The 17108-nt window shown below is 35.6% G+C and overlaps 1 protein-coding gene across 1 annotated transcript in view; it reads left to right on the top strand.

Moving 5' to 3' along the window:
* Positions 1–681: 681 nt before the first annotated feature.
* The window catches only part of SEMA3C (semaphorin 3C), a 179862-nt gene continuing 163435 nt past the window's right edge, over positions 682–17108 (top strand). Inside the window, exons 1-2 of the mRNA XM_053668930.1 lie at positions 682–1022; positions 2996–3136. Coding sequence (XP_053524905.1) covers positions 3034–3136 — 103 coding nt within the window. The 5' untranslated portion in view covers positions 682–1022; positions 2996–3033. The remainder of the gene's footprint in view (positions 1023–2995; positions 3137–17108) is intronic.

The raw sequence follows: 17108 nt of genomic DNA, 5'->3' as shown, positions 1-17108 counted from the left end.
GTTTACCTGGAAATAGATCTAGAAATACACCCCCGACATCTAGATTTGTAAACCTCTATTCGTTGCCATGTTTCAGAACAGCCTTCTTACACAAAATTGTTAAGTAATTTTTTGTAATTACGTTCTGGTAGTATCCTGGAGGGAAAGTACTGGAAATGAGCCAGTGTGGAGAGGTCAACAGAATTACTGCCTTCTGCACATTAAGGAAACGCAATAGAAAACAATGCCTATTAAAGAGGATAACTTCTGTGACGAGACTGTTGGTTTAATGACAGATTTTAGAAAAACTGCTGCAAGAAAAAGACAAGACTCGTGCGCTTTTAAAGACGCATCTCTTTGCCTTAACAGCATGCAGTGATTTCTTTCTGGGAAAACACACACACACACAAATGAAAAGAAAACGAAGAAGACTGCTTTGCACTTTGATATTTTGGCCGCGTGTCTTCCAAGGGTTGCCCGTAACAAACAAAACCCTTGGCGCACCTCCGGTTAAGTTGGTGATTCCACCGCGACCGCGGACTGGGAAGGAGCGGAGCAGCCCCGCCTGTCCTCCAGCCTGCTGCGGCGCATTCCAGCTTCTGCCGGCCGCGTCCCTCGGGCCGCCCCGCCCTCCCGGCTCCCCGCCACCCTCCGCGGGCGCGCCCTGGGTGGGGCCTCGTGGCCGCCGGCGGTGATGCGGCCGGGCGTGCAGGGCGCAGAGGCGAGCCGGCTGGGCGGCGCGCCGGGGCCGCGGGAGCCGCGCGCCGCGTCGCTGTAATCGGACACCGGGCGCTCGCCCCCCACGCCCAGCCAGTTTCCATTCACTCCGAGGTGCTTGATTGAGCGACGCGGAGAAGGGCTCCGGTGCCGCAGCCCCGCAAAGCTGAGGATTCCTTTACAAAGAAACTCAGAGGACCTCGAAGAAAGAATTTCGCCCTTGGGACGCTCTAGAAATTCAGGTCTTCTGGGAAAAGGGGTAGAAACACGTGCGGAGCCAAACCGGTAGCAAATTGATTTTTCCGTGCGGATCTCTTCCCACCTCGGTAAGCTGGATTCCTTATTTTCAGAATTACAGATTTTCCAAAATGTAACTTTTGGGTCCGTGTCTCGACTTTTCACACGTCGCTGTGCTCACGTCTATATGTTTTCTTAGGGGCACATGCAGTTTGTCAGGGAACTGCTTCCCTTGCTGAGAGCCCGGCTTGAGTTGTTTCTTTAGGTTGTGACACCTGCGGCGTGTTAAAGTTGAGGATTTCAGTGAATTCTGAAGCAAAATTGCTGGAAGGACATAAAAGAGTCTTTTTCTTTCATGTGATTGGTGTTTCTATAAGAAGTGTAAACAACAAGCAGCCGGAGTGTCAGAGTTAAAGGGGAGAAGTTTAAAATAGGGGGTGTGAGGCATGTGGAAGACACTTAACTTGGCTCGAGTCACTTTTCTCTAGGTAGGCTTGAAGTCGCATTGCACTGTATAGTCGCTTCATTTGACCTGCCCTTTCATCTCTGTTCTTGTTAGTAGTATTAATTATTGTTTTGCAGTATGTGGCATGGGTCACTTTTGGGGAGACATACCAGATAAAATACTGATAATAGCAGTATGTAAAAGGGTGTAAATATTATCAGTGTCCTTAAGAGACAAAGGTTAGGCATATTTATGGCTTTGTACCAGGGAGCAAGTTACTAAGGGAAAGTCACTCCATAAAATCAATTTTCTTCTAAATTAATTTAGGGATGACAGGGTGAAGAGGTTGTGGAAGCAGGAAGAAGCTGTTTCTTTTGAAAATTACCAACACAAACATCTCTAGGGTTTCCTCCATCTGTGGGATAAAAGAGGCACACAGTTTGGTTTCCAACTCTGGTAACATGATGTACCACCTAGGAAGTCAGCTTACCTATTTTGTTTAAAGTAGCATATTGCGTTTCCTTGTGATTTGTCTTCTGTATTAATGAAGTCGTCTTTACAAATTTTAGTGTCATGTTTTATTGAATAAAATTAGTGATAAGATTTTAATTTAAAAGCCACATAATATTGAAGATTAGAATTGCTGTCACCTATACAAATTGCTTTCTGTATGAAATTATGTCATGTCATTTGAGTGTATCATTATACTAGACTCAAAATGATGGGATATTTTTTATGGTCCCGAGTTTGTTCTGAGTATATGGCCACTGGAGCTCTTACAGACCTGCAGTTACACATTACCTGATCTTCCTCGGTATTCAGATATTAGTTAATAGCATGTATTCATTTCATAGCTACAGTTTCAAACAGTCCTTGTCTCTGATTTATCTTTTGGAATTTTGACAGCCACTTTCAGTGATTTATTTTAAATATGTATTGAGGGATACGTGGTTCACTGGATTGCTCACCACTAGGTCACTCATTTGAATTTGGCACCAGTCCATGGTTACCTCATCTGCATCGTTTAACAGCTGCATGGTCATCCGTATATATTGGCTGATAACTGTTTCAAGTGGTTTTAGTTTTCAGGAATGGAGCACATGTACATTTATGTATAGAAACATCATTTTAGAGATGACGTGCTCCAAAAGAGTTAATGCTATGGAAATGAGTGGAAATTTTCTTGTAGGATTTTCATACTACTACTGTGTGTATGTTAGAAAGGGATGTTTTCATCCACTGACACCTATTAGTACCATTCTCAAGATATTTAAACATAATGTGATTTTTGGAAGATCAAATTGAAATATTGGGTTTTCCTTTGGGAATCAATAACTTTTTCCTGGTTGCTTCATTCTGCTTTAATATTATTAGCATTATGTTTCGGAGGATGAAATAGTTCCCTATTTTGCAAACACTTCCAGACCAAATGAGACAAATCCAAATTTTCACATCTGTGAAGCAAAGTCACAGCACCTCCTACTGTTTGCATGACTATAAAAGTTCAGAAATGTCATATGAAGGGGAGCTCTATTTAGATTGCTGGTTTTGCTTATGTGGGTGTGGATGTGTTCCTAAAATGTGAAATGAAGTGTAATAAACTTATCTTTTTTTAAGGTATCTTCCTGTGGATATTAACTTGAAAATCTGAAGAAATGGCATTCCAGGCAATTTGCATGTTGGTTGGAGTATTTGTTTGTTCTATCTGTGTAAAAGGATCTTCTCAGCCCCAAGCAAGAGTTTATTTAACATTTAATGGTAAGAAAGTTGATAAATACTTTGGGAGAATGTTATTTACTTTTTCTCTTATCCAGATTAAAAAATTAAAGACAGTAAGATATTATTGAGTATTCATTAATTTAAAAAATATTGATGGGACTGGTTTTCAGATGATGTGGTTACTTAAAATGACTGGTTAATAGACAAAAGCACTTTATTGCATTTATGTATGAAAATTCTTTAAGTATATTCTACCTCTTTTTTGAGTCTCTTCTGTTTATACATGGTGGGGGGGGGTGGCGAGGTGAAGGACTCAAAAAGCCTCCATGTCTGATCTTAATCACCTGGTTTGGTTGAGAAACTCCTGTGTGCTTATCGTCATCAGCAGAAAGAACTATGCTGAGCTAGATTATATGTACAATCTCCCTATATAGCTCCCTATATAAATAAGTAAGTAAATAAATACACACATATATATATATATATCCATATATATATTTAGTTCTTTCAAGTCTGTCTGCATAAACCTCACTGTCACTGGGCATATTTTTATTGTCATTATAAAAAACATACTCTTAAGACCTTTCTACTGTAGGATGTCTTTGAAACTCTGTTATGTTGAATTTTAAATAGCAGTATGACTGACATTTATCAGTCCAATGGCTCCCTTACTCCCTTTTCCTTCATCCCTTCCTCCCTCCCTCCCTCCCTCCTTCCCTCACTCCTTCCCTCCCTCCTTTGTCGCCAAGTGCTTTATCCAAGGTCATCATAAACTCTGGAGGAGACTTAATTAAAACTTTGAATATGTAAGCTTCTAATTGCTTCCTTACCTTCTAAGCCAGGCATTACCCTTAGTTGTGAAGAAAGAAAAACAGACCCTTTGAAGTGCCACTTTTTAAAAAATTACTAAAGCATCTCGCAGTCTGCTTACACTTTTTCTCTTAAATTGAGAGCTATGAAATATCTAATAACATATGGAAAATAAGCATTAAGGGGCGGTACAGTTTTTCCCCTATTTTCTATATTTCTCTATATATAGGGAAGATGGAGTGCTGTCATAGATTGGGTCTCCAAACCTGTTTTCTCGATTACATAAAAGTTAACCAAAATCTTTAACATAAACTTTAATCCAATATAGGTAAGTATTAAAAACATGCATGTCACCAGGGGTATTTCATCAAATCTGTACTTGAAGAGACCATTACAATTTGTCATTAAGGAAGTTCTATAATATAATCATTTAAAACCCCATTTTGATATTACATAGAACAGTAACTGCTATGCATAGAGTGACTAGAAGTTATGATGGGCTTTTAAAAACACTGCATCTCTAATATTTTAAATGCTCTCAAACTGCAAACAGATTCTAGCAAAATAAGACCTTAATTTATAGTATATATAGAATACAATATGATAAAATAAGCTATTGATCTGAAAGTTTTATAATTCCTCATAGTTTATTCTTCCCAAGAGTCTTAATAGGAAATAGAGAGATAAAATATCACTTAATTCAGACACTGTTGTAAAGAGATACACCAATAGGGAAAACACATTTAATGAAAATTCCATAATTTCTAAATTAAATACAAAATATCTCCTAAAATGAACCATGTATTAGGTAAAGTATCATAGGAAGAGTACCTTAGGCAAAAACAATTGTTAAAATGTTTAAATTTCAATTATAAATTTATAATCACTGTCTTAATAGTATGCCTGTTTTGGATGCCTGTTCCAAATTTATTATTGAAAATTTCTCAGTGATTTTATGATGATTTATCTGAGTATAACAATGAGTATGTTACTCAGTTTCTTCCAAAGTAGTTTACTCTTGACATCAAAATATAGAATTTTTATAGGTTTGATATATATAGGGTGGGGAAAGAGAAGGTTTGCAGTTTTTTACATGGAAAATAATAAGATAGTAAATAGTAATAAAAGAATAGACTGTTTCATGTTCTTACAACTGTAGACCTACTTTTGCCCCATCATGTATAGGAATATATAGTAATTTAAATACAAATAGATACATGTTTTCTTTCATTTATTTCATGTTTTTATATTTCCATAACTATTTCACAACCAAAAATCAGGACTTGGAAGAGGCCTTTAAGGAAATTTAAATAATTTCAAGTTACATCAGGCAGAGGTCTTTTGATTTGTATAATCTCCCATAATCATGTTGCCTCCTGACTCTTTTGTCTTGAAATCTTTACTGTAACTTGGTCCTCTGCCCATCTCTTTCTGGGGGCAACTTTAGGAGAATTCTCAGTCTCATCTTATTGATAGTCAAATTAAGAATCACAATTGATTTAAATGTATGTAACACAGGACATCCCTTGTCCCATCCAAGTTCAATCCTTTCTTCTGGTGGTGGGATGATAGACTGATAACATTTGGTTCTCAGGCCTGCGCTCAATCCACTGAGCTACACCAGCCAGGGCTTTTTAGACTGATAACATTTAAGAAACTGTTTACAGATTTGCTATCTCTATTGATCTAGTGCAGGGTCAGCCCAATGGTCATCAGTCGTTTGGGGGAATGTACTTCAGATGTTATTAATTAGTTGCATTTCTGCTAGCTGAATGTTGAATGTTAAGAGAGACTTGTAGATACCACATTTTGTAATTTTTATAAATATTATTTTATTCCTCCTTCTGGTCCACTCCTTTGATTTGAGTCCCAGTTTCCTTTCCATTACTATTGGTTTCCTGTGCATTTCCCTTCATTTCGATTATTTTAGCCTTCATATGTTCCTCTAATTTGTGACTAAAATCAACCAGTTCTGTGAGCATCCTGATCACCAGTGTTTTGAACTGTGCATCTGAAAGTTTGGCTATTTCTTCATCGCTTAGATGTATGGGCTCTGGGGCTCTGAGTTGTTCTTGAGCCATGTTTTGATCTGTTTGTGCCTGTTACTTATGAAGGGGCTGGAAAGAAGTATTCCAAGTCATGAATTCCAAAGACCTACATCCAAGATTGCTCTATCCAGCAAAGCTTTCATTTAGAATGGAAGGGCAGATAAAGTGCTTCTCAGATAAGATCAAATTCAAGGAGTTCATCATCACCAAGCCCTTATTATATGAAATGTTAAAGGGACTTACCTAAGAAAAAGAAGATAAAAAAGATGAACAGTGAAAGGACAGCAAACTCACAGTTATTAACAACCACACCTAAAACAAAAGCAAACTAAGAGGACAACTAGATCAGGAGCAGAACCATAGAAATGAAGATCACATGGAGGGTTAGCAACAGGGGAGTGGGAGGAGGGGAAGGGGGGAGAAGGTACAGAGAATAAGTAGTATAGATGGTAGGTAGAAAAGAGATGGGGGGAGGGTAAGAATAGTATGGGAAATATAGAATCTAAAGAACTTGAGACACGTGGTCATAAACTAAAGGGGGGAATGATGGGGGAGGGTGTGCAGGGTGGAGGGGAATGAAGGGGGGAAATAGAACAACTGTAATGGCATAAAAAATAAAAAAATATTTAAAAATAAAAAATAATAAAATGCCTATTTTCAATTAGAAAAAATATTATTTTATTCCCAATAGTTCTTCAAATATAAAGTTTATGCAGATATCTTTAAGCTGAATTTTTGATGAAAGCAAATCTACTAGTTTAACAGATTTATATTTTATAGCATTATTTCTACTGTATTCTGTATCTATGAGGAATCTATAAAAGTCACATAAAAAGGCAAGGATACATCTTTGACATCTTTGTCTCTAGATGTACAAGAGACAAAAATTGTGGGAAAGCATTGCATTTATCCAGTAGATATTTTATATATAATGTTTTATAAAATCAGGAATAAACACAAAATAATTTGATAAAAGTATTCAGTTGCATGTAATTTTAATAAAAGTTTCTGAGCTTTGGAGAAATGAAAATACTGTCTACATTTGAATAGATGTAAAATGTGATTACTGAGTTAAATGTATTAAATATTGTTTCTATTTTAAAATAGGAAAAGTTCTTTTTTTAATTTTTAAAAAAAATTTTATTTAGTTATTTTTCAAGTACAGTTTTCTATTTCTCCCATCCCAGCCCCCCCTGCCCCTTGCTCCCCACCTCCCTCCCATTTCCACCCCCCTTAGTTCTCGTCCCTGTGTCCTTCCTATTTGTTCCTCCAAATCCCTCCCCCAGTTCCCCCTTAACTTCCCTTCCCTCTCCCCTCTGGTCACTATCCCCTTGTTCTCTATTTCAGTGTCTTTGTTTTTTTTTTCTGCTTGCTTATTTGTTTTGTTGTTTAGCTTCCTGTTAAAGGTGAGATCATATGGTATTTGTCTTTCAACCCCTGGCCTATTTCACTCAGCATAATGCTTTCCAGTTCCATCCATGTTGTTGCAAAGGGTAGTAGCTCCTTCTTTCTCTCTGCTGCATAGAATTCCATTGTGTATATGTACCACAATTTTTTGATCCATTCATTTACTGATGGGCACCTAGGTTGCTTCCAACTCATGGCTATTGTAAATTGTGCTGCTGTGAACATTGTAGTGCATAGGTTCTTTGAAATTGATGTTTTAGGGTTTTTAGGGTATAATCCCAGCAGTGGAATTGCTGGGTCAAAAGGCAGGTCAATTTTTATTTTTCTGAGAAAATTCCATACTGTTTTCCATAATGGTTGTACCAGTCTGCAATCCCACCAACAGTGAACTAAGGACCCCTTTTCCCCACAACCTCTCCAACATTTGTTGTTTGTTGCTTTGTTTATGATGGCCATCCTGACTGGTGTAAAGTGGTATCTCATTGTGATTTTAATTTGCATCTCTCTGATAGCTAGTGATATTGAGCATCTCTTCATGTGTCTCTGGATCTTCTGTATGTCCTCCTTGGAGAAGTGTCTGTTCAAGTTCTTTTCCCATTAAAAATGGGAAAAGTTCTTTGTTCAATTTACTAACATAAGTTATTCCTGTTATCTTATTTTCCTCATGTCTGTTGGATCTGTAGTAGTGTTCTTTAATTTTATTTCATGTCTACTTTCTTTATCTTCTGACTGATCTGTGTAGAGATCAATTTTTCCATTTTATTCATCTCTTTAAATAGTCAAGTTTTGGGTCTTTTCAATTATTTTTCTTTTTAACATTTCCTTGATTTATTATCTAAGATTTAATAATCTTATTTCTTCTTGCTTTATGTATTATTTGTTCTTTTTTAACTTCTTATTACAGAGATTTAAATCATGGTTATGAGCAGTTTTTTAAAAAAATATATAACTGGTTATGCTATCAATTTCCCTTGAAACAATGCTTTAACAATGCCCACATATTTTGATAAATGTGTTTTAATTTTCAGCGAGTTTAATATGTCTTCTAATTTCCTCATTTTCTTTTACTCTTGGGTTATTTAGAAATATTTTTTACAATTTACAGATATTTGGGTATTATATCTATGTCTCTATATGTGTATCTATCTATAGATAGATAGATACCTGTTATACATATCTGGTTTAATTTCTTGTCAAAGAACATACATCATGTGTTTCCAGTTCTTTAAAGTCTATTTAAACTTGTTTTATAACATGGAATGTAGTCTATATAAAAAAAGTGTATTCTGCTTTAGCTGCAATGTTCTGTTAATGCCAATTAGGTTCAATCAGTTGATAGTTTGTTATGTTCTCTATATCATTACTGATTTTCTGTCTACAAGATCTTTTAATTACTGACAGAAGAAGTTGAACTCTCCAACTATAACTATGGATTTGTTTGTTTCTCTTTTCAGTTTCATCAGTTGTTGCTTCATGCTTTTTAATTTTTATTATTAGGTACTGACATATTTAGGAATATTATGTCTCCTGATGAATTGCCCTCTTTTCCATTATTAAATATCCTGGTTATTCCTGTTAATAATCCTAATTCTGAAATATATTATGTATGTGTATAATGCTTTTTTTGCATACTGAAAAATAATGGCAAAATCTTAGTTGTAATAAAGTAGGGTAAATGTTTACCAAGATTTCTTTGGCCTCTATAACTTTTTTAAATTAAAATATTAGGATATATACTTAAATGGGCTAATTTTTGATATACATAAATGTATAAATGTTTGATTGGCAGTGTGGAATAGTAAGAACAGCATTTACATAGAAACCAGAATATCATGGTTTTCAATCTTTGTTTCTTTACTAATTAATTTTGAAACTTTATGAGAACTTCAGTTTCCTGAGGTTAAAAAAATTGTACAAAATTATTTCTAATACTCCTTGTTGCCCTATAATTATGTGATATTTAAGCTTAGTTTTGTTTTTAAAATACTACCACCTTCTAGAATAATCTCTTTAATACTTTCAAGAATATTTTTTATAAGTGACCCATGCAAGGGAAGAAAACAAAACAAGTCACTTTGAAAAACTCAGGGATTTTAAGTCATACAAAACCAGTTTTAAATCATGATTGTCTGCTACTTTTTGGGTATGCCACATTGGGGTAATTACTTAATCTCTCTAATGCAGAATTTTATGCTCTGTAAAATGGGAATAATACATACTTCATATAACTTTATCAAAAATTAAATGAATTAAGTTTGAAAAATATGTTGGGGGCTATATAGAATACATCCCTTTACAGCACAATACACATGCTTGCATTAGACTTGGAATTTATAAATTCCTTTAAGGCAGTGATCTGGTCTTCAATCGCACTCTAATTACTTCCCCTCCACTTACACAGAGACTGATATATTGCTCAGTAAATGTTGAGTTAACATAAGTTTTGATATGCCTTACCACCACACCTCACCACTACACCTCACCACTACACCTCGTCACTATACTTCACCGTTACACCTCACCGCTACACCTCGTCACTACACCTCGTCACTACACCTCACCTCTACACCTCCCCAGCCAGTAGAGCAACCACCCTTTAGTCAGTCTTGGATAATTTAAAACAATGACAGCAGATAGAAAGCAGCAGGTATGTATCCATTTCTTCATTATTGCAATAAAATATAAAAAATCTTGAGAGAGGAATTTTTGAGGATTCTATTTTTTTAAAGCCCATTTTTAATAAGCTTGAACTTAGTAAGAATTTAAGTTCATTTTAAAGACCATGTTTTAATAATAAGCCTAATAAGCACTCTTATGAACTTCAATCGAGTCTACTTAGTTGATTTCTAGTTATTGTCATAAGGTAGTAAGTGTCTTGAAATTGGAGCCTTTAAGATACCATGGAGCCTTAGGAAGTAAGGCATGAGAATAATTTCTGCAGTATGAAATGAAACATATCTGTGTAAATATATCCATAGAAATATATAAATAAAATACAACTATATCCATATAAATACCAAATATAGGTCATATACTACACCTAAAGCAATGGCTATTATATAGTATATCAGATTTCTTTCATACTTTGGGTGATTACATTGAAATTTATTCAGGAATATTTACTCTTTGGAATACTTTGTGTATAAAGAAATTCATAGACCTTGAATTCAGCACTTTAATTAAGATTTAATTATTGGATTTATTAATCTTGTATAAGGTAATAAATGTATGCATATTGCTACTGAAATAGCAAAATTCCTTTTTTATTAGCTGCAGTTCAGAAGTTAACTCACCCAAGATGCACAGTAGCTCCACCTCTGCTACCACGGAAGCAGTCATTCGTTCACATGGGTGTTCGTTGTTTGTCTTTCCAGTACAGACCTCTGAGTTGTCAGGCATTACTGTCTTATTTTACTCCTCATCCAAGGAGATCAAATATGTATGTACACACACACATACATATATATATATATGTGTGTGTGTATATATATACGTACACATATATATGTCTATACATACACATACATATATAATGTATGTACATTTAAATGATTTTAAAGAGTGGAGAGGGAGGGAGAGACAAAAAGAGAGAGAGACAGATAGACTGAAAGAGACAGACACACGGGAGAGAGAAACATGGGTGGGTTGCCTCCCACGACCTCCCCAACTGGGGCTCAAACCTGAAACTAAGGTATGGGCTCTGAATGGGAATCAGACTTGCAACCTTTTTGGTGTATGGGACAAGGTTGCAACCAACTGAACCCCCTGGCCAGGGCTCAGGCATTACTTTTCAAAGCAGTCGTGCTGAGTGCTGGATTATCATCTCTAACATTTTTAGGTCCGGAAAGGTAGTATCTTGAAATAAAGAAGTAGGATGAAACTAAGGTGTTCTCAATATCCCACAGCTTTCAAAAGCCTGAATATTATTTTACTGAGTCGGCGGCAGTCTGGCTGCGCTTCAGTTTTTCTTTTGGCTGAAACTCTTATGAGTTATTAAGGTGCCAGTGGAAATATCTTAAAACACTTACTAAGCTTTGAAATCTCAAAAATAAATTCATCGATAGTTAAATGTATGGCAGAAAGTCAATTAGTAGTCTTATTAATTCTTTGCTTGTGTTCTCTAGAATAGTAAAGATGTCCTGCTACTAAACTGCTCCTCACCCCTTCAAAGCCTGGAATAATTGCCTAAAACTCAAAAGGAAAATGACAGTCAAAAGACTGAAACCTCATAAAGGTTTCTACTGTTTGGATACATTTTTCCTTGGCTTATATTGGCCAATTTTCCAGACCAGGTTTGAGTTTCACATTTACATTTACATGTGGATGATAGTGCTTTAAAAGCATAAAAATGTCACAGTGAGTTTTATTGGGCAACAGGTATATTAAGTGTAAAGTCTAGGCTTGCATAGAATTATCAGTAGTTCTTTAAGTTATTTACTCTGTGATTCCTTTTGCCTTCTTTCAGTGCTGAATTTTTATTAATAGAGTTACAAATGTCTCCAGGTCACTGACAGTATATAAATGAAAGAGGATGGAATTTTACAAAACGTCTTTTATCTTGTGATATCTGCTTCATTTGACAAGAAGCTTAGTTAAATAAACAACAAATAAAAGGACCCCCGTGAACTAGTGAGCTAACCCCAAAAGCTGATGAATTGTTATTACACAATAAACTCAAAATAATAAATTGCCTCTTTATGAACTTTGGTAGCATTAACCTTTCAAGGCACGTTTGTTGAAGACAGTTTGTCTTATGGTTGCCCAAGAGATAAAACTAAAGGCAATTGTTCTTGATTTCTCCATTAATCTTGAAGAAAGCTCATTCTGGTTGTATTGAATCTTCTGAAATATTTAGTTCTTGGGAACTAAGTTGTGTTACTGCAGTTTCTTTTAAATCCCCTTCTGATGGACTCAATTCAGTGTCAGTTAAGCATCTTAAATAGCACCTGCACGTTTTGATAAACCCAAACTCAGTAAGGGGTGCTGTGTAAATAAGAAGCTCTCTGTGCTTTCTCTCTGTGAGATTGTCATTGAAATCAGGAAGGAGCAGATGACTGGAATGCAAGGGTGCACTGAGCATTGCTGGACCGGAGTCTTAAGTAGAGTAGTCCTAAGTCTGATGTAAAGAGAAAATTAAAACTGTTATCAAATACAATGGGAATAGAAGATGAGAAAAAAATACCATGGAATTTCGTATGTCTCTTTTCCCTGTAATATATATTTATATAGGAACTAGCTGTCAAAATAAAACAAAATCTCTTTCATAGCCTTACGCTGGAGGAGGGACGTTTTAGGTCGGGTAAAGAAAGTTTCGTGGGAAATATTAGTAGACTGTTACAATGGTATGCTGTGGATCTCTCTTTTTTAAAGATATTTAGAAAAAAGTTAGAAACCCTGTCATAAAAAAAGTAATTCTTATCCAAGGTAAATTTTCTTAACATTCTAATTAGCTTGTGTTGCCAAAAAATTACGTGATGTTAAGCCATTCCTGAAGGTACAGTTTCCTACAATTGGGAACCGAAAATGGATGCTTCAGTGATCTGAAGTCAGAAGAATGAGCTTATATGCTATGTTTATTCAGTCATCCAACCAAGGCAGTTTCATGAAAAAAAAGTGTCATATTCCATGATTATTCATAAATATGCATACATATTTATGATTAAGCTTTCTATCAAATGAATATTGTTTAAATGATGCTAGATACCTTATTTTAAATATGTTCACATGTTGATGAAACATTGCTATGTTGGTGTTCACATATGAGGAGAAAAGTGTATGTTGTAAATGTTAATTGATCTCATTGAACTCTCTAATAGCATCGTTTAGCCTCATAAATGGAGATGTAGAGAAAGTAACTGCCTGAGGTCACAGGGATGCAAAGGGACATGAATATGACACAGTCAAACTGCAGAGCTGGAGCCACATCTGTAGGCTTGGCTAGAGTAAGTTTTAAGGTTCTGAAAAGTCACAATTACAAGGAAAGAACATATTATTAAGAAGGCATTCTATAAACTTAGTTTATCATATTCAAGGTGTCACAGTACACTTCTGCTTTTCTTTTAAAACATGGCTTCCTGGAAATGAAGGAAATAAACTTGTTCTTTACAGCATCCCTAATTCCCCCTTCAATTTTGAATTCATCAGGATGAGGGTGAAGGAATTACCCCTCTGGAACATGTTTATTTAGTTGCTGTAGGAAAGATCTCCATTTTGGCGATGGGAGCAAGTCTGACCTCAAAGGATAGCTGTAGAAAAATTTATTATTCCCTTTCCTCTCTTGTGTGCAGATATATCAGAATGTTTCTATGAAATCAATATAGTCTACTTTCTCTTAAAAAATGATTCAAGTGTTCTTTTTTTAATGGCTACCTTTGTAGCATCAACTAAATATATACTGAGACACACTCCATTTTTCCATTTCCTAAATACCTTTTATATAATGAGTAGAAAAAAAAACTATCATTTTTGTTTTAGTTCCATTACTGTCAAATAATAAAAGTATTGAGAAAAAGAGCTGCAAGCTTTGAGCAAATTCCAGCATTCTTTGCCTCCTGCATTTTGATTTATGTGTTCTTGAAGACCTGTGTTGTTAATGAAAACAAATTTAAACACAGGGAACAGAGTATGAGTTGGCAAGGACACGTACGAGGCAGAGCTCAGTGCTAAGCCGTGTGCTATTTTAGGGCAGCGCTAGCCATGAAACAATGTGCTGAGCTGTAATAGATGGCAAGTATATTCTAGCTTCCAAGGTGCATGCTTTTCAAAAACAATCATTTCAACCTTCCATCATTCAGTGGGAATTAAATGCCTCTTTGAGCATTAAATAGTCATGTTACTTCTTCAGAGTGCATTTTACTGTTTGGAAAATTTCCACCTGATATCTCATTTATTACAGATTGCCTGTTAAGTCACTAGGCACGGAAGGCCAAGGGGGATAAATATCTTGGCTAAGGACCTCCAGCTTGATGGTGGCAGAGACAAGACTAGAAGAAGGAAACAGAAAATAAAAGGAAATTAGTTATGAACTGTGCTTGTGGGAAATCAGAGACCTTCTGAAAATGTATATTATAATATCTGCAGAAATGCTAGGCCATTAATATGAATATTAACAAATTTGTTTTCCAAAGTATGCACCATAGTGTAGCTTGAACATACCTCAAGTTTTAAACTATTTATTTTTAGCAATAATTTATGGATTATTATATGTCAGACTTTAATATATTTAACACCACATTAGAATGTCTTTAAATTCTCTTTGGAAGAATTGAGGCAATACATAAATACCAAAAATTTACATTTTTATTTGTAGCTAATTCATGTAAATGAATGAACATAATTTTCTTGCCTTCCCCAAGTGACTTCTCTTGTAATTAAGATTTACATTTGTGTGGAATGTATATCAGTATCCCATCTTCTCTTCATCTATCTCTAGAATAAAGTATTCTACTCAGCTCATTTATGTATTGCCTTAGCAGGAAAACAGTTAATATAATCTTATACTCTAATTTGAAGTAATGTCAATAAAAGTGCTTAATATTCTTGCCTTTCTCAATTTTACAACTTGCTAGCATTTAAGATTATTGCTAATAAAAGTATGAAATGTTCCACCTAATAAATTTCTAAATTATTACCTCCCTGAAACTATTTTCTTATAAAAAAATGAACAGATACTAGACTTTGATGATAAAATTGCTTATATTTAATTTTATATATAATGAGATGGCTAATGTCAAGTCTGCAGTCTATATGGAATTAATCAACCAAAGGACTCAAAGCAATATAGTTTCACAGTGGATAATTGCTTTTTCTTTTCCTTTTTTTTGTTCCTTTCAGTGTTAACACTATAAATGGCTTTTTCTTTCTTTCTTTTTTTAATTGTTGTTCAAGTGCAGTTGTCTCCATTCGCCCCCGCCCCTGCCATCACCACTTTTTCTTTAAGTAGAGGATTAGATTGCTGATCTCACAGAAGGGAATCCTTGAGTCCCTGTAGGAGTTAGAGCACTAAAGAAGCTGTTGGTGAATTCTTTAATGGAACACATCTTTTCTTAGTATAGAATTTCTCTTGCTAAAGGCAGAATTAGGGAGAGGGCATATATATCTGATAAAAATGAATGCATTATCTGTGCACACACATATAGACACATACTGTAGGAGTAAGATCCGTTATATTTCAGTGAGTTCAGTGGTTCCTAAGTGTACATTGCCTTGTAAATGCATATACCAAAAACTGAGAAGTCAGGAAGAAAGCTATTGTGCTTCTGATATTATGATACTATGTTTTCTTAAAGTTTCAAATACCACAAATTTATTATTATATAATAACTATAGGTTCACAAACACTTTAGTACTTAAAATGTTACTGTAACACTTGGATTTACAGTAAACAGCTTGGAGGGAACAAGAAACTGTGGTGACTTAAGTATTTGAGCCTTGCCTCACTATTACTTGATGACTAGTAATAGTGAGAGCAAAATGACTTGCTGATGAAGAACCTGCCAGAAGTGGGTAATCCATTTTAGTGCAGATAACAGGAATGCAAATGCAGCAAATGACATGTACAGGAATCATAAATAAGTCCGTAAGTTTATTTCATTATACTTGCTTCTTTTATAGTCAGTGAAGTCTTGCAACCCAAGTTGCCACTGTTACTATAGTTAGCGTTAATTGAAAGTCCCAATTATTATAGCATGCAAAACATAATCTTTTATTGTATGCTTCCATTTCTAAAATCTTCATTTCATAAAATTTAGATTAGAAAAGCCTTTTTCTCTTTTGTCAGTGGACATAACTCTGCACAAACTGTGTGAGGTGCACCACGTTGGCACTTCATTCGTTGCTGATCCTGAAATTGGATAGCACGATGGGTCTGAAGATCTGAAGACAGCACCAACAAAACTAGAAACAGAGTAAAGGGACGTTAGGATCAGGTGTGGCAGTGTGTGTGGCCACAGCTTCTTTGAAATGGTAGAGACCATTACCTGTAAAAACACCATTCCAACAGAACTCTCATTCTTTTTTTTAATCCTCACCTGAGGACATGCTTACTCATTTTAGGGGGAGGGTCAGGGAGGGTGAATGAGAGGAAGAGGAACATGGATGTGAGAGAGAAATGTGGATTGGCTGCCGTTTGCACACCCCATCTGGGGACGGGACCCACATCCCAGACATGCACCCTGACCGATAATCGAAACCACGTGACCTGCTAGTTCCTGTTCGACACTCCAGCCCACTGAGCCACCCCGGCAGGGCCAGCACTGTAGTCTTGACCCACGGACCTCTAGCTTAATGAGCAGGTGAATAGTGGCAAAGTATAAAATTGGCTTATATAAAATAAGTGCTTATTTTTACTGGATTTCATTACTGAGTTAGACTTATGTCTGTAAGGGCACAAATCACACAGTAGACTGGATTTCAATCTTTTTCAAACTTTTAATGAAGATACTTGAGATGACATCCAGCCATGTATTAGTTTTGACAGTAGGATGTGGAGATTATTTTAGAGCTCTTTTTATAACTTTTCCAACATCTTTAATATACACTAGTGGTCATAATTCAAGCAAAAACAGAACCTCATGTCTTAAATTACTGCTTTATTTGAAAAGACTTATTGAGTAATTTATTTTGTGTCAGTGGTCACCAAAAGCCTTAAGCATTCCTTAAACATTATCAACCTAGGTCTATATTTACACCTACATGTTATTATTTAAGAATAATATGCAAAAAATGGCAAGAGATTGGAGTCTCAT

Source organism: Artibeus jamaicensis, unplaced genomic scaffold, assembly GCF_021234435.1.
Source record: "Artibeus jamaicensis isolate MK-2021 breed Jamaican fruit bat unplaced genomic scaffold, CSHL_Jam_final contig_518, whole genome shotgun sequence".
NCBI lineage: Eukaryota > Metazoa > Chordata > Mammalia > Chiroptera > Phyllostomidae > Artibeus > Artibeus jamaicensis.
The sequence above is the reverse complement of the archived record's forward strand: the minus strand, read 5'-3'. Positions and strand labels throughout refer to the sequence as shown.